Source organism: Equus asinus, chromosome 15 (assembly GCF_041296235.1).
Source record: "Equus asinus isolate D_3611 breed Donkey chromosome 15, EquAss-T2T_v2, whole genome shotgun sequence".
NCBI classification, from domain to species: Eukaryota; Metazoa; Chordata; class Mammalia; order Perissodactyla; family Equidae; genus Equus; species Equus asinus.
Window position 1 is genome coordinate 15,959,673 of NC_091804.1, and position 27,349 is coordinate 15,987,021.

The 27,349-nt window shown below is 40.2% G+C and overlaps 1 protein-coding gene across 1 annotated transcript in view; it reads left to right on the forward strand.

The window, feature by feature from the left end:
• The window catches only part of TMX4 (thioredoxin related transmembrane protein 4), a 45,634-nt gene extending 19,408 nt beyond the window's left edge, over window positions 1–26,226 (forward strand). The window contains exons 4-8 of the mRNA XM_014828685.3: window positions 1,272–1,400; window positions 5,056–5,101; window positions 12,849–12,950; window positions 18,185–18,248; window positions 22,046–26,226. Of these exons, the coding sequence (XP_014684171.2) occupies window positions 1,272–1,400; window positions 5,056–5,101; window positions 12,849–12,950; window positions 18,185–18,248; window positions 22,046–22,407 (703 nt within the window). The 3' untranslated portion in view covers window positions 22,408–26,226. The remainder of the gene's footprint in view (window positions 1–1,271; window positions 1,401–5,055; window positions 5,102–12,848; window positions 12,951–18,184; window positions 18,249–22,045) is intronic.
• Window positions 26,227–27,349: the final 1,123 nt, after the last annotated feature.

A 27,349-nucleotide genomic window follows, 5' to 3' on the forward strand; every position in this document is an offset into this window, starting at 1 on the left:
CAGTTGTTTTCCAAAACCGTCGCTCATTCAGGAGAAAGACTGCTCTGCACTGAATATGAGCTATTAGGAGAGAGCAATGCCCAGCGTGCTGCAGAGAAGGGAACCTAATTTCAGGCGGTGAATAGGTGTGGAGGAGGGAGGTCAGAGAAGACTTTTCTGACGATAGAAAAGGTGGGATGATTCTTAATAGTTCCATAGGAATTGGTGAAGCAGACAAGGTAGAAGAGGCCTTTCCAGAGAGAGGAGATATCATGGAAAAGCCCAGGAGAAAATGAGATCCCTTCTGAGAACAGTAACTAGTTCTATATGGCTGGCTCATAGGGTGCAGGATCTAGAACTCAGAAGAAAGATCTAGACTTGAGATACGTATTGGGCCTTCCTCAGCACTGAGATAGGTAACAGTTGAAATATATCTAGAGAACACATACCCATTGGAAAGAGAAGCAGGTCAAGGATAGAACCTGTGGTTGACCAACATTAGGACATCTGTGAAGAAATACAGGGAGCAAGAAACTGAGAAGGGATGGTCAGAGTAGTAGGGAGAAGTCCAGAGAGCTAATGTCATAAAAGGCAAGGGAAAGGAGGAAGGAAGGGGTATTCAGTAGGGGACAGTGCCAATGACAGACCAAGGAAAAACAGCAGAAAAGTGCTCTGTTGATACGGCAGTGGGAGTCATGGGAGACTCTCCCACTTTGAGCACTTTCAATGGAGTCGTGGTAGCAGAAGCCCCAGTCATGCTGAGTAGTGAATGAATAATATGAGAGGAGAGGATGGCAAGTGCGGACTCTTCCCTTAGGGAGCTTGACTGGTGAGAGAGCGAGAGGGAGGGAAGCCTGAAGGGGCATGCGACACTAAGAGGTGTTTTGTTGACTTTGAGGGGAGGGATTGAATAACATAAATTTGGAAATGTGGATACAATTTTTTAAAACTTGGTAACAATTACTGCTTTGCTGTCATAAGAAAACTCAAAATAATTGGTAGCAAAAATAATGAAAAGTAACTTGGCAGATTAAACACTGCCAAGAACTTCGTTTATAGTTACAAATTGTGCAGTGATAAAATAGAATGTTGAATGCTTTCTGTTTTGGAATTTCTCATTTGTAAAAGATTAATATTTATGCTTACTTTCTGCTTTATGCCTAATTATATCGTTTTTCTTCATTTGAGCCAAATTAAAATTCAAAGTGGAGTTCCCATGTAAAACCAATAGTTATTTTGATTTTTTTTATCTGTAACACTTGTTTGTAATCAGTTTATTTTGATAATTTTAGTGCAAAGGATGGAATATTCCGCCGTTATCGTGGCCCAGGAATCTACGAAGACCTGCAGAATTATATCTTAGAGAAGAAATGGCAATCAGTTGAGCCTCTGACTGGCTGGAAGTCCCCTGCTTCTCTAACGTAACTTGATATTTTTTTAATGACAAAGTGTTCTTAAAAAAAGAACAGGAGGTATCAAGTTAACAGCCCATGGACGTTGAAAGCCTACATTTTTCTTCCTATTCACTTCTAATTATGCAGACTACACATGACCGTGTTTGGCCAATGTGGTATTGCTGGTTTATGACCCCATATGTTTTAGCTACTTGTTAGTATGCTGAGAGTTAAGTAGTAATTTGGTGGGTTACAGAAAGTCTCTCCTCTAGCGTTTGCACTAAGCCACGCTGTTTTCTGTTTACAAAATATGTTATTGAACACTATTTACCATTATTCCTTCCTTTTAAATTATTGATAAGATAGAGGAGTAACTCTTTCTTGAATTATAGTTCATGAAAGAATTGCTCTTGTATCTTGTGTGGAAAATAAAACTGATGATGTCTTTGGCTGCCTAGCAGAATACTCCTGGGAGTAACTTTTGGCCATGATAACAAACTGTATAATACTTGGTGAGGTAGATAAGGCCAAATGATAATAAGTTTTTCCACAGTTGGTTTTAGTTTTGAATGAGTTGTCCTATTTGTAATTTTATGTTAGAATATGTAAGTGTAAAAAATGTCCTGCTGAAATAGGAGCAAATCATGCAATACGTCAGAAATCAGTCATCTAGTGGTATCTATATAATACCCAGGAAATACATAGCTTACTTTAAAAGCAGCTCACCTCTGGCATTTTATTCTACAAATATTTGAGCACTGCTTTCATGCCAGATGCTGTTCTAAGTGCTAGATGTTCAATAGTGAACCAGACAGACATGGTCCCTCTTCTTCTCAAGTAACTTCAAGTAAGACAGATTAAGAAAAAAACTAGGAATACAGAGAATCATAGTCTGGATAAGGCCTATTTAAAAAAAATTAGAAACACACCTTGGGGCCAGCCTGGTGGCATAGTGGTTAAGTTCAAGTGCTCCACTTCTGCGGCCTTGTGTTCATGGGTTGGGATCCTGGGCACAGACCTACACACTGCTCATCAAGCCATGCTGTAGTGGCGTCCCACATACAAGACAGAGAAAGATTGGCACAGATGTTAGCTCAGTAACAGTCTTACTCAAGCAAAAAGAGGAAGATTGGCAACAGATGTTAGCTCAGGGCCAATCTTCCTTCACCAAAAGCAAACAGACAAACACACCTTTACTGAGACAAGGAATAACTGGAGGGGCATGGACCTACATTAGATGGAGGCTCTAGGAGACGTGGCTCTGGGGAGAGGATTGTGTGTGAGATATGAAGGATAGAAGGATCTAGCCAGGTAAAAAGCAGGGGAAGAATATTCCCGGGAATGGGTGTATAGCATGAACATAGGCCCCAATTTGGAAAGAGCTTGGTGTGCTGAGGAGCAGAAAGGTGGCCAGGGTCGAGGACAATGAAGGGGAGGGAGAGTCATGTGAGCCGAGTAAGAGAGGCAGGCTGGAGCCAGATCACACAGGGCCTGTGGCCACAGTGGGGAACTTGGAGGTTATCAGTACATGCAATGAGTAGGTGGCTCTTAGGAGAAGAAATTGGAGAGAGCGAGAATGGCTGAGGTGAGACAATTAGACAGCTGTTGTCATGTGCAGCCTAGGGATGATGGTAGTGCATATCAGGGTGGCAGCAGTGGGCATGGAGAGAATGGGTCGATTTGAAATATGTTTGAAGGTAGACTTGGCTAAGGTGAAGGAGAGGGAAAATTCACAAATAATAGCTCCTAGGTTTCTGGTTTGAGTACTTGGTGGATCCTCGTGGTTTGAATACTTACTGATTTGTTATTGTTGGTGCCTCGGTTTACTCACCTGTAAAACTAGGATAAAATCAGTCCCACTAGCATGGAGAGTTTTTTGTGATTATTAAACAAGTTAATTTATGTGAAAGAGCTCAGAACAGTGCCTGGCACGTGGTGAAACCTCATGTTACTTTATATTAACTATTACATATTGTTGCTGCCATTGAGTCGATTCCAACTCCTAGTGACCCCGTATACAGTGGAGGGAACCTTGCCTGGTCTTTTTGCACCTTCCCCTCATCTATATCAGACATGCTATATCAGACAATGTTCTGCTGCTATTCACAGGGTTATCATGGCCATGTTTTTCGGAAGTGGGTGGCCAGGTCCTTCTTCCTAGTCTGTCTTACTCTGGAAGCTCAGCTGAAACCTGTCCACCATGCTTGACCCTGCTGGTATTTGAAATACTAGTGCCGGAGCTTTCAGCATCAAAGTAACACGCAGCTGCCACAGTATGAGAACCAACATATGAGAGGTGTGGTTCCCTGCCTGAGAAACGAACGTGGGCTACGGCAGTAAGAGCGCTGAATCTTAACCACCAGACTACCTACTGATTTGAGCAAGAGAAGATCGAGGGTTCAGTACTGGGCATGTTAAGTTTGAGATGCAAACTTGTTTGTAGAGCAGTCAAGTTGGATACATGGAGATGGGTCTCCGTGGAGAACACAAATACAAAGCATACAGATGGCATTTAAAGCCTTGGAAGACAGGGGGTCACCTAGAGAAAAGGAAAAAGAGAAAAGTGCTTGGGACCGAGCCACGAGACACTCCCAAATCAAGAAGTTTTGGAGAAGGAGTCAGCAAAAGGAAACTGAAAATGAGTACTAGTGAGGCAGCAGGACAAATATGAGTGCACAGTTTCCTAGAAGCCAAGTAAAGGGTGCTCAAGAAGGAAGGAGTACTTGTTGAGTCCCATGTTACCAAGGGGAAGGAAGATCAAGTCTGAGACACGGACGTTGAATAAAGCCACGTGAGGTCACTGTGGCCCTGACAAATGGTGATAGTGCAGTAGTGAGAACAGCAGCCAGATTTTAATGGGTTAAAGATATGGTGAGGAAGAAGAAACAACAATGTAGACTACTCTTCGGAGAGGTTTGTCTGTGAAGCTGGAGGGCTGTGTGAGATCTAGGGATGCTCGAAGATGAGGGAGGGTAGCACGTGTTTTCATGCTGATGAAAATGATCCAGCAGAGGGAGAAAGTGCTAACGCAGGAAGAGGGGATGATGGAAAGAACCAAGTCATTAATAAGACAAAAGGAATGGGAGGAGGTTTTGGACTGTGGTAGGGCAGATAGACTTTCTCTGTTCTAACAGGAGAAGAGAAAATGTGGATACAGATGTGTACAGGCTCAGATTTGGTGGTAGAAAGGTAAGAGAGATCACATAATGTTTTCTGATTTTGCAGTGACAAAGGAGTGTTTGTTAGCTGAGAGTGCATGGGGAGGAGAGGGTGTGTAAGATTTGAAGAGAGAGAAAAGTACATGAGCTCTCATCTCAGGTAGAGCCAAAAAATGCCAATGGTTCTGGGCAGTATTGACTGCGCCCTGAAGTTTGTGACGATGAAGGGAGAACAGTCAGCTGGCCATATGATTTTTCTTCCCCAGAGACATTCAGCTGCTAGGGCTGGGGACTTTGCCATGTGTGTACAGTGGAGGGAGAAAGGGCCAGGGGGTTAGAGTGCAGTTACAGCAGAGTGATTAAAATGTTGGCCATGAGGTCTAAACTATAAGAATGGAATTGAATCATGGAGAGAGGACAATGTACTGCCAGAAGCGAAGGGGCAGTCCTTGTGACTTCAGTTTTGTTTTGTTTTTTCATAATATACATCACTGTGGTTTTCCTTCTCTTTGCTTTTTTTTTAGGATGTCTGGAATGGCTGGTCTCTTTAGCATCTCTGGCAAGATATGGGTGAGTAATCTTAAATATACCCTTTGTGAATCTTGGCAGAGGGGTTTTTTAAGAGTAAGAATTTAGCTTCTAAATAATAGGAAAATAAATGCTTATATATACTTCTGTAATTTCACTTTTCTTCTTAAGCCACACAGCTGCGCTCATGTGGGGTCCCAGTGGAAATATGTCTTTGTGTAGAAGGGCATAAATTGAATAAGGACTCGTAACTATTATGTTAAAGTCATATTTTCTTAGGTCAATGACAATCCCTTTAACAAAGCTGAGAGGGCTTATGTGGTTTTACTTCATCTTATTTTCCCATCTTCATAAGCTGCCTACAGATCAGAAATCCCTGAAAGTGATTCTATATGTCAGGAATCAGCAAACTACAGCTTGTAGGCTGGCCACCTGTTTTGATAAAGTTTTATTGGAACACAGCCATGTTCATTCATTACCTATTTTCTGTGACTGCTTTTACACTACAGTGGTGCAGTTGAGGAGTTGTGACAGAGACCGTTTGGCTCACAAGCCTGAAATATTTACTCTGTGGCCCCAAAGTTTGCATGCCCCTGCTGTATGGAATTATATCATGTCACTGAATCATTTCAGTGAGTTAGAACTGTTATTTAGGTTAAAATGTGGAACTATTATATTATCTTGAATGTGTCACATAACCTTTTGCTCCCTTTTATGTGTACAGTGGGCTAACTCATACCAGATTAAACAAAATTGCTGTGGAATTAAATACGTATCCTTAAAGTATTTTGAAAAATCTTTAGAAGTGAATCCCTCCATATCTCTTTTCTAAGCTAGGATTGTAGGTGATAGTGTTGTATTTGGAACTTAAGACTGAAGGAGCCTCATGAAGACTTTTTCTGTTTCTCATGCACATTGATATGTTGAGGGAAATTTAAGAACAACTTTTTGTGTCCCATTTTCTCAGTTGTATTGTATTTTTTGCCTTGTGAGATAGAATATTTACTTCAGGGTTTTTTTTTTTTTTTTTTTTTTTTTTTTTTTTTACAACAGAAGCTAAATTGCTGACGTAATTCAGTCTTTTTTTGGTTAAAATTTGTTAACTGTCTTTTTTTGGCATTTGTGTATTATATTAAACAATAAATAACATTTGGCCTTTCTCCAGATAGTTTGAGTTTGATATGGTTTCCTTCTGCTGTTTTCTTAATGTTGGTGAGAGGTTTATTCAAGGGCTGAGAATTATGAATTGCAAACTGGCAATTGAGAGTAAGAGATTCTGCCTTTTGCAGTATGTTGACACTAACGGTTGACAGAGTCATATATTCTGATAGCCATCTGAGAGCCTTGTATTTAGCCTTGTAATGTCTAATCCAAAAGGGTGATTGTAATAGATGGATGTTGGAAATCCTCGAGATCAAGATCTTAGCACAGAACCTAGAAGTGCAGGTCAAGAAGTGAATTTGCTTTGTGAGTTAAGAAGAGCTTAGATGGAAGTGGATCATGGCCTTCACACATTGTTAAAGAGTAGTTTTGCTTTCAAAGACAGTATCAGGGAAGATAAGGAGTTGTTCTGACTTCATAGAGCTTGGCATTGAGGGCTTAGATAAACAAGAGTTTAGATAAGGAATCAGTTTTTCATTATATCATGTGAATGATTACAATGTGTGGCATTTGGAGCACATCAAGGCCAGGAGTGGATGTTTTATCTTTGTACACACAGTACCTAGCCTTGGACAGCACGAATGGATGCATTGGACTGCAGAGAAAGGGCCATTTGGAGAATAGAATATCATTCATCTCTGAATAACCAATTAAGATATTCTTCTTAGTGACTGAGAAGTAAAGTATATATGATATTTGTATATATGTATATTTAGAATATCTTTCCAGATATGAAAAAAGAGAACAAAAAAGATTATTTTATAAGCTAAACTGTAGAATTTGACAATTACATTTTACATTATATAAAGACATTTTTATTAAATATTAATACCATATTTTTTCTTTTTGGTGAGCATTTTCCTGGAAATTAATTTTTTTTCACTTTCAACCTTTCTGTTGTAGTTATGTTTTAAGTGAGTCTTGTAAAAAGCAGGTAGCAAGAAGCAATTCTTTTAGCTGATAAATTTAATCCATTTATATTTAACAGGATCACTAGTATATTTACCCTGAATGTATATTGTGTGTATGTGGAGAGGTCATGTGGGAGGGGAGTGTACGTGACCAAAAGAATATAAATGGTAGGTTTGTAGATTATTTTTATCTCCTCGTATGTGAACATATTACCTTAAAAATCTGTAACAGAAATATAGTATTACCCTCTGTATCAACATCTAGCTTCCCCAAGCCTCTTGACAACTTTTGTAGTTTCTTTTATTCTTAGAAACAAATCTTTAGCCTTTTATCAAATCTCTGGGAAGGGCTCTCACCACCTGTGTGTCTAGAATCCAACCCTTATCCTCTTGTTCACAGAGGGTATGATCTCTGGCCTGGTGAGATCCAATCCTTGGTGCCCATCAGGTCTCTGGTTCCCACTTCAACCTCTGGGTACAGTCTTGCCTTGTTGCTCTTACCGAATCACTTACTGAGCCAGTCGTCTGGGTCCACTCACTTAGCTTATTTAGCTCATTCTTCTCCCTTGCTCAAGATCCTCACATCAATGTTGAATGTATAATTGTGGGGAACATAACCTGTTTTTAACTCATGTCTAGATAATATAAAACTGTAGTGCAACCATATTAACCATGAACAGAAGAAACAGCACATAGTGAGAGAGAGAGCATGGCTAGAACTAAAAGAGTGTAGTCTTCAAGAAAGAAGATAAAAACAGAGAAGAAAGACAGACGTAGAGGGCCTAACACCAGTGAGGCAAGATTGTTGATGCCTATCACAGTCTCTTTTATCCTACTGAGTTTTTGTGGATACGTAGACAGATAGGAGTCAGTCTTTCCTCAGCAAGAGTCTCCCCTGGATGGGTGGCTAGTTAAATGTAACTACTTCCATAGGGAAAAATGCATATTGTTAAGTGGGGGGAAAGACAACAGTTGGTATAGTGTTATGTTCATATGAAGTTTTTGTGTATATTTGGGAAATGCCTAGAGAGAGATTAATCAAATGTCAACAGTGGTTATCTCTGATATTGAAATTGTGGCTTATTTTAAAAAAATCTCTTTTTCTGTATTTTTAATTTTTCTCTAATGAAAACGAGAAAACACAAATAAGAGCAATATCTGGAAGATCGGAGCCTACTGAACTAGCGATTCCTTAAAGGCCTTGAGTTTCTACTTTAGGAGTGAACTGGCATTCTGGAGATAAAAGCTGGGCCTCAGGATGCTGGGGTGGCCTGGTGATGGCACCCACACAGCTGAGTTCCAGTGAACTCTGGGGTTTTTTTGGGTCTGCTTTTGGCTTTCTTAGCTCTGCATTAACTTTCTATATGTTCTTGCTTGAATAAACCATTGAGGTGAGGAAGCCCCTTGAGCAGTCTTAAAAGCCAGATCCTGTGAGCTTCCTGCTTTCTGTCACCTGGAATCCTAGGAATCCTTGATAAGTAATTTGGACCACAATGTGGAGCAAGAGTAGATAATCTAGAGTGTTCTTTCCATAACCAAAATTCCAGTTGTTTTTCCAGCCTAATCACAATGGAGTCCACTTGTGTATTTTAATTTTTATATAAACTCCTAGAAGTCATTGCCACTTTAGCTCTAATACCTATCTTCAAGTATAGTTTTGACATTCTGCCCACTTATAGGAGTCACTGAAGCCTGCAAAATGTACAATAACAAGAGAAGTTTCTCAAAGAGTAGACATCTTTTAGATGCAGAATTCATACTGCTTTTCTATTTATGGTAGCAATATAAAATTTCTTTAAAATCGTGTTCAACTTTAAAAAAAAGTGACTCAGCTTACTGAAAAATGTGGATAATGTACAGGATAGTAGAAGGTGAGGCTAATGCCGTGAAAGTGACGTGCAGAAGGTTGAACTGGGACACGCCGCAGTCAGGGCTGGGAAACCTGGGCTGGAGAGTTCTGTCTGTGGCACATGTTTGGAGAGGCTTTTCCATCTTTCTGTCTTTTCTTCTCTTTTCACAGTTGGCTACAGTGACACAGGGAGGCATGGTCTTCTCTCTTCCAGGGAGACAGGCTATTGTTCTCCACCTCTTGTGCGTGTTTCTGGACCCGTTTGTTTTTTCTGTTGTTACTGGAACATTTTGAATGCTTAGCATAGAACCTGGCACCTAGTACATACTTGATAACTGTTTTTTGTTAGTTATATTCACTAATCATTGTTGTCATCATTATTTTACTGTTCCCCTCTGATTAGGCAACAAGGAATACTTTATCTCTTTATTCACTTATTTTTTAACCAAGGCTGATAGCAGGATTAAAATAGCTTTCTGTGGCAGTTGTACAATGTGTACTTTTGCTAACTGAGTTTAACATTTGAATGTGTTTAAACATTATTTGATTTGGTGGATTTGTGCTGCTCACTGAGCTGATATAGGATGTAATTTACCTCTCCTCACTGTTACTGTTCTTATGAAAGCATGCAGGCATACAGCAAATTTCAGCTACAGTAACGTGTGCTACAATCTTGGGAAGACAATCTGTGATGGAGAAGATTTAATGCTTTGTAACTATCTTGTGATGAGAATTAAAGGCCGTGAGTGTTTAGACTGGAGAATAATGAGTGTATTTTAAAACTCCAGAACATCCTCCTGTGTTTTAGATAGTGCATCTCTTATCTTACTGTTTTTGGTTTTTTTCCTTGTAAGAATATCTAGAACAATATTACAGTGAGATGGTACACTTATCTTACTGTTTTTGGTTTTTTTCCTTGTAAGAGTATCTAGAACAATATTACAGTGAGATGGTACACATCCATAAGACACCTCTCATAGAGCGTACAAGAGGCTACAAGTTGTGTCCTGTTGCAAATATCCAGAAGATGAAACATGGAAGGAGAAGCGAACCCTTGGCCATCCCTGGAGAAGTCTTTTTGAGCTGCTGCCACGCAGGGAAGATATTTTGAGGATTCTAATCTGTGTCTGAAAGGGATTTAGGGCTTGTCCCAGAACTCCTAGAATATGTCCTGTGACATAAGTGGGATCTAAATCCAAAAAGCTCTCTGTCCTTTGGGATTAGCCCAGCTCTGAATGAGACTGTGCAACACTGGGCTGGATGGGTGGGTGCTCTCGGGCAGCATCTAATCTGACCTGCAGTTGTTCAGGTCCCAGAGGGACTGCTGTCGTCCCTGGCGTTGGGGGGAAGGCTCTGCTTCTGATGCATAGATGCCTTGGCCTGGCTCCATTCCTTAAATCCATCTGACCACTGGTTGGGATATTCTTCTCGTTTATTCTACTGTGATGATGTCTTTACTCAAATCTGTATGTAGCCAAAGTTAGCTATAACTCAACCATCTATTACAGTAGTGTAATAGTATAAACTATCAGGCCCATTAAGCAATATCTTTGTGCATTTTAAGAAAACAGAGTAAGATCATTCCTTGTAATGGGCACATCTATTATTGAACAAGGGTCAGTATTTTCCACAAGTGAAAACTGTCACTTTGCCTGGCAATTAACAGAAACACAGAAATCTAAAACTGAGTTAGAACAGTTTTAATCAGTTATTACTTGGAAACATATATGCAGCAAAACATCAAGTACCTGGTACCGTGAAGCCTAACACTCTTAAGAGGCTCTGAAATCATTGTGGACTCAGACAGAGCAAAGAGAGAAAGATTGATGTCTGCACTTGAGGAAACACAACTTTATTAATGAGGCGTTAGTAACAGTCACCTAGAAGACCACAAGATAGCAGGGCATCTCTAAGAAGCACAAATAAATCCTTTAAAGAGGAAATTGATACAAGAAAATCCAAGTGGAGCTTATTAAAATAAGAGAGTGTTTTGAATGTGCTAAGAAGTGTGTAACTCAGAATGTAATGATACAAAGGCAAATAATTTACTACATGCTAGAAAATAACTTAGTTTCTTGAGGGTTACAGTAATCATTTATTTTGCAAAAAGGGCATAAGACACTGTCCAGAAGGACTTACAACTGCACATTATTCATTCTAACCCTATAAGTAAGGCAAATGGGCAGATATTATTTATAGAGCAAGTTTCAGAATACATCCATCCATGAGTCAGCACAAATGCAGACTGGCTTTCCATATCTGCTAATTCTTCAGTACATTTCAGAATTGAATCCTAATGATGGCACTGAGTCATCAAGAAGAACATAAGCTATGTTCAATACATAGAATTTTCTAAAGTAGGGACCTGTACAATACATTTTAGAACTTCTATTGAAGAGTTTGAATGAAACAACATTTTGATATCTCAAATACCTGTTTTGCCTGCTGAGTTGCAGAATTCTGGATTATTCTTATTAAACAGTTTTCCTGGCTGAAGACAGAAGGATGACCAATGCCATCAGTAAAGGACAGATGATAGTTTTACAAATCAAGAGTTGTTTGCATTTCCTGTGAATAGTTTAAGGATTTCCTAATATCTTTTTCTTATTCAACAAATATTTATTATTAACACTTTACGTGTGCCAGTGTTGAAAATACTTGCCGAGTCTATATCTTTTGCTTCTGCTGAATAAGAAATTGAAGAGAGGAGATCTCAGGTTATTCTAGATCAGCTAACAAGTTTGTTTGTTTGTTTATCATTCAAAATTAAGTGAGAATGAAATGTGTCATTTAATTGTATTGACATTTATAAACCGAGAAACCAATGGGAGATACTTGAGCAATTTAGATTTTGAGAAATATTAAATTAAAATAGAAGCTTGGACTCATTTTCAGTCACCTCATCAGTTCTGGGCAAGTCATTCAGTCATTATCTCTGCCTGCTGATGACATTTAGTTTACAGCCATTTCATCATGTGCCCAGTAATTGCTCGTATTCTGGTGAATGACTGTTTTTGAAGCTTGAAGGGCCTAAAGCAGATGACTACTAAGCCATCATGAGGAAGTGTGGCTCCTTCAAGTTCACATCTAAGTGGGCTTTGACTCCAAACTAGCAGGTTCATATCTGTAATTCCATATGATTTAGCGTGTAAATAATTTCTAGCTAAGACCCTATCTCTTCACTCATTTTTTAGTGTTTGGTATTAAATAGAGTCCCAGAGAACAGTAAGCATGAAAGGATGTGCACTCTACTCAAAGACTGATGAAATATCATAATGAATTATTCATAATGAATCAACTGGAAGAATTTTCTCCTGCCTAATATTATATTTTAGGTTTAATTGTCATTTAAGACAGTTGTTAAGAATGGGGTTAGAGGTAGAGCAACAAGAATCTGATTAGAAAAAGAGTATAGAGACATTTTAAATGGTTGATTTTCTGTAAGTAGTAATTTAGTTCTTAAAAATTGATAATGATTCAAGAAGTTTAATTTTTTATGGATGCCATGTTATGAGTAAAAAGTGAAGTATATATAATTATTAGACAAGAGTGACCAAAAAAATCTATCATGGAAGAAGGGACTAGAAGAACAGTTCTACCAGAGTTCTACCAGATCATAAACTTTAAGGAAGTGTAACAATTCTTACTAGAAATGACCTTGATTATTACTGTCAGATTCTCAATTCTCAAGGTTGTAAAATTTGACTTGTTCTTGAAGAATCATGTAGATGCATAAACCTCTGGATGAACTTTGTGGGAGCTCATGTACAAACAATTTGCAGACTTGACTGATAGCTAGAGAGGGAGATTCAAACATTTTTGATCCTCATTATAAGTAAATATTTTATGTTTTTTCTTCTGATTACAGCATCTTCACAACTATTTCACAGTGACCCTTGGAATTCCTGCTTGGTGTTCTTATGTCTTTTTCGTCCTAGCCACCTTGATTTTTGGCCTTCTCATGGGTCTGGTAAGAGATAATGCCAATCTCTTTTTCCTGTCTTTGAAGTCGAGTAGTTTTTGTGCAAAACTAGAAAGCATTCAAGAAAGAAAAAAGCACGTAAACAAATATCATTTTGTGTGTAATCTAAGCAGTCAAATTGTATTTGCTTGTTTGATACTGCTTTCAATGATAACTTGAGATATAATGGAAAATTCATTAAATTATTATCTCCTAATCCTATCCTTCAAATATTCTCCCCCAAATATAGGCAGTGATGAAAGAAGAAATAGAGACTTACTTGAATTGGTAGTCAGTTTCCAAGACAACCGAGTCAGCTGTGATTTCACACATTGCCTACTTGATTAGAACACTGTGGTGATAAGGCCAAAGCTGTGAATTTGTTCCCTGGGTAAACAAGATGATTTTTTCTTGTTCACATACTCAAATTGAACGTCTAATCCTGAACATCTGCTTATGTATACACTCTGGTTTTCCCAAGATGGATTTTTTATGATAATGTGGATGAAAACACAGTCATTATGGAAAAAAATAAGATGCAAAGCACATCACTATATCTTCGTTTGGTATGAAAATCATTATCCAGTAGGTATCTGTACATTTTCTCCGTAGGTGTTTTAGGTAAGTTGGAATAACAAATTTATTTACTTAACTGTATAGGCAACTATAAATGTTTTGGCCTGTCTCTTTGATACAGTATTTTTAATCTTTGTTTTTACCTACACTTGATCAATTTGATTGAGCTGTAAACTGTAATTAAGATAAGAAGTTCTTACATCATTACACTCTATATTAATCACATAGTTCTTGAATGCTCTATAGTAGGAATAACTGATGATGACTAAAAATCTGTATAGAAAGGGCAGTCTTTTAGGTAGGATTATCTTAAAGTCTGTCCTTATATTTTATAATGAATTTTGGCTCTTTAGAAGGGTCTTTTTAAAAGTAAAATTAAAATGTGAGCAGTTGCCTTTATAGCAAGTCCTACCCTGAGACAATAAAGTCATATTCCAAGGAGCCCAGGAAGCTTGATTTAATTTGCCATGAATATGCTCACTTCATATTATGGTTTATATCTGAGATTTGACTGCTGATGTTAATTTCAAGGGTGGGGATAAAACTTAGATGTGTCCTTCATTAGGTCTTGGATATATTCCATTCTGTTGCATTATTCTTATTGCTGCTAATTAACATGTCCCTAATGCTAGGCCTAAAAGGATTTGACTTTAGACATAAATTTGACGTTGGCTATAAATGTACTTCTCCCCTCTACTGTCCAGTGCTAGGTTTTTCTAGCAGTGCATTCTAGAGCCACATGAGTGTGACGCTCTTGGAGGAGGAACAGTGAGATCCTGGGCGATTCTGAGGCGGAGTTATGGAGACTGCAGGTTGAGTATCAGCCTAGTGGAGGACCACTAAAAACTCTTCTCAGCGTGAAGAGTTGTGGAATTTTATCTTTGAGGTTGACTATACGTCCAAGAAATTGAGTCAGGCCTCCCTCTGCCCTGGGTTCCTTTGGAAACTTAGATTCAAATAATCAGTGTAGGAAGGTTATTAGAGGCTTGCCCTGAAGAAAGAACGGAGTTGATTCTAGACTGTTCAAGTTGTTCAGTGATGTAGAATATTGTTTCTTTATAAGAAGTTGGGAGGAAAAATTTATTTAACAAAATAAGAGTAATTTCAAAGCAGTAATAGACTCATAAATTTTCTGTTAATAAATTTCCATAAAATAGCAAACACTTGTCTCTGCTCAAAATGCCTTTTCTACAGCTGTAACCTGTGTTAAAAGAAACAGACAACTAGAATTTTTGCCTTCAGTGAGGTCTCCAGGTGTGCAGTTCAGTGCTCTCTGTCACCTTGGCTGTTAACTGGGGGCTGAAAGCAGAATGCAGTCGTGCAGTCATGCACTCGTGTGAAGCTTGGTCCTGGGGACCCTGGGGGTTCTCCTTCCTCTGAGTCTTAATAGAGCTGAACTTAAATGCAGTGGCCAGGAGCGGCGGGATGTTTTCCATAGAGAAGTGATTTCCTGATCAAGTCATTGTTTCCCATAAGCCTGACTACTATGTTTCCTCTTTTTTTCTAGTTTTAAAAGATGGGAAGTCGAAACAAGGCTGCTAGTTTGACTTTTGTTTGTTTTCTTGATTGAGCCTAGTGATGGTTGAAATATTTTACTAAATGTTATTTTTCACATGTAAACAAAGGGCTCACTTGTAGAAATCAAGTATATATTTTGCATTTAATTTATTTATTTAAAGATTGGCACCTGAGCTAACAGCTGTTGCCAATCTTTTTGGATTTTTTTCTGCTTTTTCGCCCCGAATTCCCCCAGTACATAGTTGCATATTTTAGTTGTGGGTCCTTCTAGTTGTGGCATGTGGGACGCCGCCTCACTGTGACCTGATGAGCAGTGCCACGTCTGTACCCAGGATCCGAACCAGCGAAACCCCGGGCCACCGAAGGGGAACGTGCGAACTTAACCACTCAGCCACAGGGCCGGCCCCTATATTTTGCATTTTAAACCAACATGGGAAAGATCCTTAAGTGCACAGTCTATTCATCCGATCACTCTGGCAGCATCATTTTCTGCCTTCAGCAACTCTGCTGTGAAGGATGGAAGTCAGCAAAGCTCTAGACAAGCAGAAAAGCAGTGGAAAACACAGGCAGTGATTTTTTGCCTCTATTATTATTATCTGGTCCCCATTTTGTCTGGTATGTATAGACACTGTCTAAATTTTGGTGCTTGGGCAGATTATTTTTCTACATGCTGCTGACCAGTGCCTAGCACAGAGCCTTCCACAGAGGAGGGTCTCCAGTCTTAGGAGGAGTAGATGTCACTCTCTATGAAAGACGGTAAATCAGTCTGCTCTCCTCATTTAGATGCATGGCTATCTGCTCCTCTCTGGCTAAAAACTGAAACCTGAAAATATGACCCTGGAAGGGGAGATTGAGGAGGAAAGCACCATCCCCCTATAGACCCTGTTTGTTTGTATGTTTGTTTTTGAGGAAGACTGGCCCTGAGCTAACATCTGTGGCCAAATTCCTCTACTTTATATGTGGGACACCTGCCACAGCATGGCTTGATAAGAGGCACATAGGTCCATGCTTGAGATCCGAACCAGTGAACCCTGGGCTGTGGAGGCGGAACATGCAAACTTAACCACTGCACCACTGGGCTGGCCCCTAGACCTTGTTTTTAAACAGTGCCATTCTTAGTGGCTCAGAAAGTGGCCTGTTCCAAGGGAATAGTTCTCTAGACCAGAAAATAGATTTTGAACTGAGAGAATCTGGGGTAAGGAGAGGGTTTCCTCCCAATTTCTAAAAAAGGAAGACTATAATGGAATTGTGTACTGTTAGATATAAAATAGACCTTGGTGACAGGCTACTGGAACATGTCGTTTCAAGAGAGTGTGAAGAACAGTTAAGTGACTTGTCCAAGGTCACAGAGCTAAGAGAGATAAGGTTGAGGCCAGTGTCCCATAAGTCTTTTCTAGGCCCCCTTACCTAGCCCCTCTGGATGGCCCAGATATATCACAGGTGGAACTTAACTGTCTCCCAGGCTTTGTTGTAAATGGCAACATTTGTCACTGGCAGTGTTTCTTCTTTCACTTACAATATGTCTGGACCAAAAATTTCCCCTCCTGTTGGAATTAAGAAAGGCAAAAGAAAAAGAAAAACACAAAGAACATTATATCCCATGAATAGCCAATAAACGCATTACTATCCCATTAAAAATGGAAGTTTTCATCCTCAGTCTTTTCACATGGAAATGTTTTCCTCTATGTTGCTCCAATCAATTTAATGGCTTGGAGCTTGTTCCTTTCCCACCCACAGAGCTTTGTGCATGCCTTTGCCCCACCACATGCGGCTCCTCAGCCTGGCGCGTAGGGCTTTCTCTGGATCCAAGAGCCCCCATGACTCAATTTGGTGTAGCCGAGAGGAGCCAGGCGGCTGGAGCTCTCCTCCTCTCCTGACTACGCCCAGGATGTTAACCGCCACCTCCTTCCGGCGGTCGTTCTCACTCCCTCCCCACCCCATGACTGGTTGTGAGCTCCGTGTCTCTTAAATATCTGTCAAAGTGCTTTCTTCATTTTTCTGTTGAGACTCATGTTCCATGTTGTTTGATAATTAAACTGCCATTGTTTTCTCTTTTTGATCCCTCCCCCTAGTTGTTAGTATGATACCTTGAACCTAATGAACCGAATATTGAGTAAAGTCATAAATGAGTACAGTACAGATGGTAATCAATCAAAGCAGGGTACGCGTTTGATGTTTGTAAAATTGAATCAAAAGAACTATGACTTTGGTTCTTTAAAATTTTAGAGCACCTGTAAAACACTAATGTATGAAGTACTATTCCTATTTTAAAGACTAGGCAGTTATTCCAAGTGTGGGCTAAGTCTGGGAGTTAGCTGGGTACAAGAAGAACTGTATAGCCTTCTAAACAGGCAGCTTCTTCCTGCGTTGGGGCTCTCTGTGATGTGTGGTGCCGCGAGGTGAGTATGTAGGGAAGGTGTAGAGAGTGGCTCCACGTCATTCTGCTCCAGCTAACTCTCCCCTGTTTGGCATATCCCATCATTTTCATCAACGTGGCCTGTGCCAGTCCAGGCGTCGAACATGGACTAGGATGAACCTGCCCCTGAGGAGCTTGTAGTTTATCAAAGGAAAGGACATGTTAATAGCAAGTCGAAAGTGACTCATGCTGCAGTCAAGGTCAGAGGTAAAGCCAGTCAATCACTGTCTAAAATACCATTTAGTTCATGTCATTGATGAGTTTTTCTCACAATTTGTCCCTGTAGAAATTTCTTTTGATACTCTTAAGAATTTTAGACCCTGAAGTATTCTTCCGCACAATCAGGGTTGCCTGTTGGTGAGGGCCAGCCCATATACAGACTGCTTTTATTTGTCCAGAATAGGTTTTTTAAAAGACCATTTTTGACTTGGCTGCTAGTATCTTGTTTCTTATATCTGCTTGAGTCGTCTGTTTTTAATCTGGGGACAGTGGGCTCTCTGTAGACATTTGCCTCTGTGACCTCTGTTCTAAATTAATAATATTTTCCTGCATGATGGCACATTTGAAAAATAGGAAATTCTTAATTATACTCTTGTCTTTTTTGAGGACTTTTCACCAATTGCTAATTATTTGTCTATGAATATCTGTTTATAGAAGCAAGGCCTAATTTTGAGGTTCTTTGGTAATAAATGTCCTATCTACTCACTATAAAAATCACTTTTTTTCCCTCCAGGTCTTGGTGGTCATATCAGAATGTTTCTATGTGCCACTTCCAAGACATTTATCTGAACATTCTGGTAAGTACAATAAACTCATGCCATAGAGTATTTTTGGAATTTAGTGGTGTGCCTTTTTGTGCTCATATAGATAGTGGGTTTCCCCCCGATTTGCTAGGTGATCAAACCATCACTACTACCTAGTTCCTTGAAATGTGTTCTCTAGAAAGATTTGAACAAAAATTATTTTTTTCGTCTCTTAAATTAGGGAATATTTCATTGTGGCAATTGCTATTTCCCTTTAAGTGTATGCCCTTCATTGATCATTTGACACCTTTTCCTTCATTCAGACTGGAATGAGAAGAGAGGGAGGGGAACTCACATTTATTGGGTCTCTACTGTACAGGCATACCTCAGAGATATTGCAGGTTTGGCTCCAGACCGCGCAATAAAGCAAATATCGTGATAAAGTGAGTCACACAAATTTTCTGGTTTCCCAGTGCATATAAAAGTCATGTTTACACTATATTGTACTCTGTTAAGTGTGCAAATACAGTTATGTCTAAAAAATAATGTACATAATTAAAAAGTATTTTGTTGCTGAAAAATGCTAACCATCATCTGAGCCTTCAGCAAGTCGTAATCTTTCTGCTGGTGGCGGGTCTTGCCTCAGTGTTGATGGCTGCTGACTGATCAGGGTGGTGGTTGCTGGAGGCTGGGTTGGCTGTGGCAGTTTCTTAAAATAAGACAACAATGAAGTTTGCCCCATTGACTGACTTCCTTTTGTGAACAGTTTCTCTGTAGCATGTGATGCTGTTTGACAGCATTTTACCTTGAGTAGAACTTCTTTCAAAATTAGAGTCAATCCCTTCAAACCCTGCTGCTGCTTTATCAACTAAGTTGATGTCATATTCTAAATCCTTGTTGTCACTTCAACAATCTTCACAGCATCTTCACCAGGAGTAGCTTCCATCTCAAGAAACCACTTTCTTTGCTCATCCATAGGAAGCAGCTTCTCAGCTGTTAGAGCTTATCATGAGATTGTAGCAATTCAGTCACATCTTCAGGCTCCACTTCTAATTCTAGTTCTCTGGTTATTTCCACCACATCTGCAGTTACCTCCTCCACTGAAGTCTTGAACTGCTCAGTCATCCATGAGGGTTGGAATCAACTTCTTCCAAACCCCTTGTAATGTTGATATTTTAACCTCTTACCATGAATCACGAATGTTCTTAATGGCATCTAGAATGATGAATCCTTTCCAGAAGGTTTTCAATTGACTTTAACCAGAATCAGAGGAATCACTATCTATGGCAGCTATAGCCTTACAAAATGTATGCCTTAAATAATAAGACTTGAAAGTCAAAATTACTCCTTGATCCATGGGTGACATGGATGTTGGATGTTAGCAGGCATGAAAACATTTATCTCATTATACATCTCCATCAGAGCTCTTGTGTGACCAGGTACATTGTCTGTAAGCGGTAATTTTTTTTTTTGGTGATGAAGATTAACCCTTAGCTTACATCTTTTGCCAATCTTCCTTTTTTTGCTTAAGGAAGATTGTCCGTGAGCTAACATCTGTGCCCATCTTCCTCTATTTTATATGTGGAATGCTGCCACAGCTTGGACCAATGAGCGGTGTGTAGGTCTGCGCCCAGGATCTCAACCCACAAACCCCGGGCTGCCCAAGTGGAGCGTGTCAACTTAACCACTATGCCACCTGGGCCAGCCCCAGCAGTAATATTTTGAAAGGAGTCTTCCTGAGTAGTAGGTCTCAACTGCAGGTTTAAAATATTCAATAAACCGTGTTGTAAACAGATGTGCTGTTATCTAGGCTTTGTTGTTCCATTTATAGAGCACTGGCAGCGTAGATTTAGCACAGTTCTCAAGGGCCCTAGGATTTTTGGAATGGTAAATGAGCACTGGCTTCAAATTAAAGTCACCAGCTGCATTAGCCCCTAACAGGAGAGTTTGCCTGTCCTTTGAAGCTTTGAAGCCAGGCATTGACTTCTCTCTAGCAATGAAAGTCCTAGATGGCATCTTCTTCCAATTTAAGGCTATTTCATCTACATTGGAAATCTGCTATTTAGTGCGGCCACCTTCATTCATGATCTTAGCTGGCTCTTCTGGAGAACTTGCTGCAGCTTCTCCATCAGCACTTGCTGCGTCCCCTTGCACTTTTGTGTTATGGAGACGGCTTCTCTCCTTAAACCAACCTCTGCTAGCTTCACACTTTTCTTCTGCAGCTTCCTCACCTCTCTCAGCCTTCATAGAATTGAAGAGAGTTAGGGCCTTGCTCCGGATCAGGCTTTGGCTTAAGGGAATGTTGTGGCTGGTTTGATCTTCTTTCCAGACCACTAAAACTTTCTCCACATCGGCAATAAGGCTGTTTCCCTTTCTTATCATTCATATGTTCATTGGAGTAGCATTTCTAATTTCTTTCCTGAACTTTTCCTTTGCATTCACAACTTGACTAACTGTTTGATGCAAGAGGCTTAGCTTTTGGCCCATTTGGCCTTTTGACATGCCTCCTCACTAAGCTTAATCATCTGTAGCTTTTGATTTAAAGTGAGACATGTAACTCTTCTTTTCATTTGAACACTTAGAGGCCATTGTAGGGTTATTAACTGGCCTGATTGCAATGTTGTTGTGTCTCAGGGAATAAGGAGGCCTGAGGAGAGGGAGAGAGACGGGGGAACAGCAGGAATAGTCAGAACAAACACATTTATCGATTATGTTCACCATCTTATATGGGCGTGGTTCATGGCTCCCCAAAACAATTACATCAATAGTAACATCAAAGATCAGTGATCAAGATCACTATAACAAATATAATAATGAAAAAGTTTGAAATATTGCAAGAATTACCAAAAAGGGACACAGAGACACGAAGTGAGCAAATGTTGGAAAACTGCTGCCTATAGACTTGCTCAATGCAGGGTTGCCACAAACTTTAATTTGTAAAAAAAATGCAGTATATGAGAAGCACAATAAAGTGAAGCGCAATAAAATAAGGTTTGCCTGTATGCCGGTAACTATCCTAAGTCCTTTAAAAGCCATCTTCCCAGTCCTTGCACTGCTCCACACTGTTTCTGGGACCAAATAGCCCTGGATTTGCATGGTTTTATTCCTGTTTTTGAGACTTCGCATGAAGACTTTTATGAGACTTCGTAATTGTTGAATTTTATGTGGGAGTTTAACTAAATAAGCTTATATTTCTTTTTAGTTCTTGAAGTTTTCAAGGTTTTGAGACTTCATAGGTAATTAGAAAATCTATTATGTTCCTTAGAATTTTTAAAGGTAACAGAAACTCAGTTTAAAGCAACTTAGGGAAAAAAGGAAAATTTATTAGCTCACGTAACTGAAAAGTCCAGGGATGTTCTGCCTTCAAGCACAGCCCAAGGGATGTTAAGTTTCTCTTTCCATGTGGCTGATTCAGTAGCTGTCAACAGCCCTAACTCACATTTTATCAGCTTTGCAATCCCTGTAGAAAGAAAGAAAGTTTTTCCTCCTGACTCTGGCCAGAAACTCCTGGGAAGTACTCTGATTGGCTCGACTTAAGGCACATTTTTAAACCAATCACTGTGACCAGTGAGTGGGTCCTGAGCATTCTACAAAGTACAAAATACAAAGCATGAAGGAACCTTTGCCTTCCCTGCCCCTGTACTCTGCCAAAGTTAACACGGTTAGTGAAATATCCACAGAGGGATGGGGCTAGGATGCCAACTAGAGATCTGTGCTGTGTGATAACATAGCTTCAAGATGGAGGAAACTGTCAGGTGCCCCATTGTTTAATTTCACAGCTAAACACACTCAATTGATTGTTCAGTGACCATTGTTTGTTCAGAGGACATTCCCCTCTCTTCCCTCCACAGAGCAGAATCAGGAGTCAGAGGAGGCTCATCGGGCTGAACAGTTGCAGGATGCAGAGGAGGAAAAAGATGATTCAAATGAAGAAGAAAACAAGGACAGCCTTGTAGATGATGAAGAGGAGAAAGAAGACCTTGGCGATGAGGACGAAGCAGAGGAGGAGGAGGAGGAAGACAGCCTGGCTCCTGGTGTGGATGAGGAGAGGAATGACACCCAGGACCAGGGGCCTTTGCGAGAGGCCCAGGAGGACCTCGACGCCCATGAGACTGAAGAAGACGTCCCTGAGCCGCCCTCTTCAGCTGACACAGAGGTGGCGGAAGACACGTTGAGGCAGCGCAAAAGTCAGCATGCCGATAAGGGACCATAGGTTTAATGACAGTATTTCCAAGAACACAGGCCACAGGAATGTGTCAGCTTTCCTCTGGTCTGCAGTTTAAACCAAATCCTTATTTCTTCCTGAATGAACAAGCTTCTCTTTAAAAAAAGCAATCTATAGTCATGTAGTCTCATGGCATTAAGCCTCATATATATTAATGAGAATCTTTAGAGCATGACAATCAGGATACAAAACAACAAACATGGTGTTAGGATCTGTTTGGGGACTTGGGATGGGCACCAGTTTATATCCTTGGGGCTGGGGAGTTTTGACCAGAGGACGCCCCCCTCAGCCCTGATGAGCACTGTTCATAGATGAGGCTGCAGGCTCCGTAAAATGGGAGCGGAGCAGCCTGAGCATCCTCAGAGTGTCGCAGGAGTCTGACTTCCTCTTGCTGTGTTAAGTATTTGTTTTTGTCAAGCTCTAAGAAACTCCAGGCACCACTGTGCAGGGATGCTTTTTAGAGATAGAAATTGAGAGGGCCCTGGATATGATTGTAGAAAAGAGCTTGAAATTCATCCCCACTCTCTGAAGCTCCTTTTTTATGTTTTATTTCTTCCCTTTCACATTTCCAGCTTTCTCCGCAGGCGCCCCCACTCGTCACAATCCTGCCTCTGAGAGGGCTCGGGCAGCCTCGGGGGTGACGTGAGCTGCCTTCATTCTGACTTAAGGGTTTGGATAATCAGGGACCGCAGCTCACGAAGCTGTGATTGCCAAGCGTCTCGAATGAAGTGTCGTAACTTTTGGAGATTCAAAAGGAAGTAGGGATTTTACAGGAGAGATTTTTGTCGTTTTTTTGCCAAAATGTAGTAATTTTTTTTCAAAAAGTTCTTTTAGCAATCTTCTTTTTGAAGCCAGCAGTCTCCGACTCTTGCCAGTACAAGGTAGTCTTGTGAAGAAAGCTTGAATACTGTGTTGTTTTGTTTCCATCTCAAGGGGTTCCCTGGCTCTCGAACCATATTAACAATAACTGGAAAACCATTTCTGGTTTCCTTCAGTGATGTGCTTTTGCTGAAAGAATTAATGAAAGTGAATATCTAGAAATGAAAGATTTGGTTTCGTTTCCTTCTTCCTTAATCTCGTAAGGAGTTTTATCCCTGTAAATCTCTCAATACTCAATCTACTAAAAGTACCCTGGGGGCCCAGTTTCTTTTAAAAAATCCATCCATCTACTTCTGCCTTACCTAATTTATGTCTTAGAATAAATTTGTAAAATTAGATTCCAAGCTTATGAAAGATGTCTAAAGTTGATCCTATGTCCCTTGGGTCCAGACAGAATAATAAGTAATACAGGTTTATGAAATTCAGAAAGTTTCTGTAGTTTTTAAAAAGAAATATGCAATACACTCCTGTCAGGCTGTTTAAGTAAGCCTTACCTTGTGTTAGCTTTGCAGGGCTCACGGAGGGCGAGGTCCTGAAACTGCTCCCTGGTGCGGTGGAGTGAGCCTGTTGGGAGGTGCACACAAAGGGAGTTTTCATTCTGACCGAATCCAATTTCTAGATGGTTACTTTTCATCTTTCCAACTCAGTTACCTGACAGTCTTATTGCAGTTGAGGTACCGTGAGGTTCATTACGAGTCGCCGATAGTTTTTCTCTTCGGATACCGACATGACCTCTTGTTTGAAGTATTCACCGAACTGACCAGGAAAACCTTGACTTTTGCTCATTTCTCGCCCCTCCCGCCATGTGGGTCTCAGACATCCTCTCCCAAAGTGCCATGGTTCTGGTGGTGGCAGCTCCGTGTCCCTGATACCAGGAAGCCTTCCTGGATCAGAGCTGAGCCCGGCCTACTCTCCTGTCCCTGGATTTCTTTCTCTCATAATCAGCTGGAACAGTTTTCAAGGATCATTAAGTTCAACTTCAGAGCTATGGAATAAGAAAGGTTTCATAGTAGCTTTTCTGTATAGTGCCCCCTGTGCCATATTGAAATATTTGGCTTTTTAAAAGTGGAGTATTTGACTAGTGAGGCAGGAATGAAGAAGTAAAATCTGCTTTGGCTTTTTATAAATGTAAGGCCAATTTCCAATTGGACCCCAAATAGTACCTAATTCTAAGAAAAATGTATTTTCTTTCTCAGCAGTACTTTAAAAAATTGGCAGAAGAGGAGCAAACAGTTTGGAGAAGACGGTCCATTAAAAATTGAAGTGTCTGGCTATAGGAACCATTTTTCTTGTTTTTCCTTTTTTTTTTTTTTTAACATCCTGGCAAAACATAGGGTTTTTACTAAATAGCTTGATAAGTACACATATAATTTAATTTGTTTCCACTTGAGACCTTTAGGTTTGTTTTTAATACTTAATGAATATAAAACTAAAGGAAAAAAGTCAAGCTAAAGTAATTTAAAATTAGATTAACATTTCAGTTGGATTTTATGGATTTTTCTCCTGTAGATAATATATTTAATCCAAAAGTCAAGCGCATGGAAACATGATTTTGATTTAAAAATAAAAACAATCATGCTTCCCCCTGTTGCAATATTAGTTATTGAATTACAGAATAGAATTTTATATAAATAAAAATTAGCTAAATTAAATAAAAGTAACTGGATCTTGGAATGGTGATACGGAGCGTTCTGTGTGAGTAGTTGGAGCAGGATGGGTGCCTTTTCACTGATTAGGAGGAACGTTTGATCTTTAGCTACCTTTTTCCTAGTTTCTTTTGTTATTCATCTCTTGCAAGATCTGCTAAACCACCCCAACTTGCTGAGAGAGATCATAGGGCAGCAACATAGAGATGGTGCCACTTCTTTCTTTCCCTTTGAAGTGTCAGCAGTGATTGGGGTGAGAGGTGGGGCACGTGGAGTTCACGGGGCCTTGCACTGCGGGGCGGGCGCGTACTTAAACCTGATCTCCTGCATGTGATCCCTGTTAGCCACAGGCCTCCATAGTTACAGAAAGGAATCTCAAATCACGCTGAGTCAAAAGTAAACAAGCTTTGTCCGGGTTGACTTCTGACAGTGGAGAAAGCCAAATTTTTACTTTTCTACGGCCAAAACCCCTGTTTATCGCCAAGGTGTTGCTCCATGATCTGGGTGTGTATAAGCCTGCAGAGCCAGCATCCTGGAACACCTTTGGAATAGATGATAAAAATATCTTTTAAATAAGTTCTTAGCACATGACTTCTTATTACCAAGTCCCTTAAGAGCGGAGCCTATATGCTGCTTTACAGGATGAGAAACCTTAAGGACTCCAAAAAAAGGTTGAAACAACAGGGCACCCCTGATGTTGCAGCATAAGACCTGGAATTGGTGTGAAGGGAGAGGTTGGTGCTTTTGCTAATATGCATCAATAGTTTACCTATGTCCTTCATTCCGGTGTTGAAGTTGTTTCTGCCAGTGTTATAAATGTGTGGTTGACCCATCCTGTCAAATATAAGAAATTTTGGAAAGTATTCATGTAAATCTTTCGTGCCAACAGAAATGTTCCTTCTTGTTTAGTATCTCTTTATCTCAGTCCTACATTTTGCTCCTCTTGAGAAGATGATAGCTCGTCTTGAAAAGCCAAATGTGGAGTCATTAAGTCTGATGAAGCCTGATGCGGTGGCTTTTTGGGCATCTTTCCTGACCCAGGAGGGTTGACTGGAAGGGCTTTGAGAGTTTCAGACCAGTACATGGCCTTCAGATGGCTTATTCTCAGTGAAGTTTCATGTGACCTGTGATGCTGTATGTGTGTGACTTACGCAACTTTAACAAGTTTCTGATGTAGTGTAATCATAATTTGTTACTAAATAGCCTCTTCATGCAGATGCAATTTTTATACTAAAAATACTGTTTATTTGTATTGCAATTCGTTATAAATTCGTTATCCATATTCTTTGTAATAGTCTTAACTTTTTAGCCCAGTGATATTATTTTTGTTTTCATCCGTGTGTTCTTTACTTCCTCAAATAGCATCTGCAGCACCTGGAATGGGAAATCAAGATAGGAGTCTTGGGGCCGGCCCTGTGGCTGAGTGGTTAAATTCACGTGCTCAGCTTTGGCGGCCCAGGGTTCGGATCCTGGGCACGGACATGGCACCACTCATTAGGCCATGTTGAGGCGGCATCCCACATGCCACAACTAGAAGGCCGCACAACTAAAAATATACAACTATGTACTGGAGGGATTTGAGGAGGGAAAAAAAAAAAAGCAAAAAAAAGAGATTGGCAACAGTTGTTAGCTCAGGTGCCAATCTTTTAAAAAAATTAATTAATTAAAAAAAAGGATACGAGTCTCAAGCAGTACGTTACCTGAATTACAAATCACCTTACCACAAAATTGTACGTAACCCTTGATCCTCTGTGGTTTTATTTTATTGTAATTTTCCATTTGCATCAAAACCTAATGATAGTGATAACTAAGTGAAAACAAAACAGTGTATTCCTTTTCATATAAGTATTTTCATAAAAGTCATTTGCCTAGGCAGTAAAAATACTACTTTATTGAAAGAAAATTTTTCTTGTGTCCATCCTCCACCCAGTCTATTCGTTGTCCCTCTTTCTTCCTCTCTCCTTGACTTGGTGAAGCCCACACCATGTGTCTTTCAGCTGCCTTGAAAAGTGCACGAAATGAAGGACAAGTCCGAAGGTCCAAGGCTTCCTCCTTGTCACAGTCATTGTGCTGCCTATAGAAACTCATTGAACTCACTTCTCAGGTCTCTCTCTGTCCCGAGGTCTGGACCAGAAGGCAAGCGATGCTGCTACTCCTTCAGGACACTGTGGACTGATTGTCTCCTGGGGCATGCAGAAGACTCTGGTCTGCACCTAACCCTTCCTATCACTATTGCAGTGGAAAAGCACAAAGGAGGTGGGGAAGATTGGCCCTGAGCTAACATCTGTGCCATTCTTCCTCTGTTTTGTTTGTGGGACACCACCACAGCATGGCTTGATGAGTGGTGTGTAGGTTGGTGCTGGGGATCCAAATCCACGAACCCTGGGCCGCCGTAGTGGAGCCAC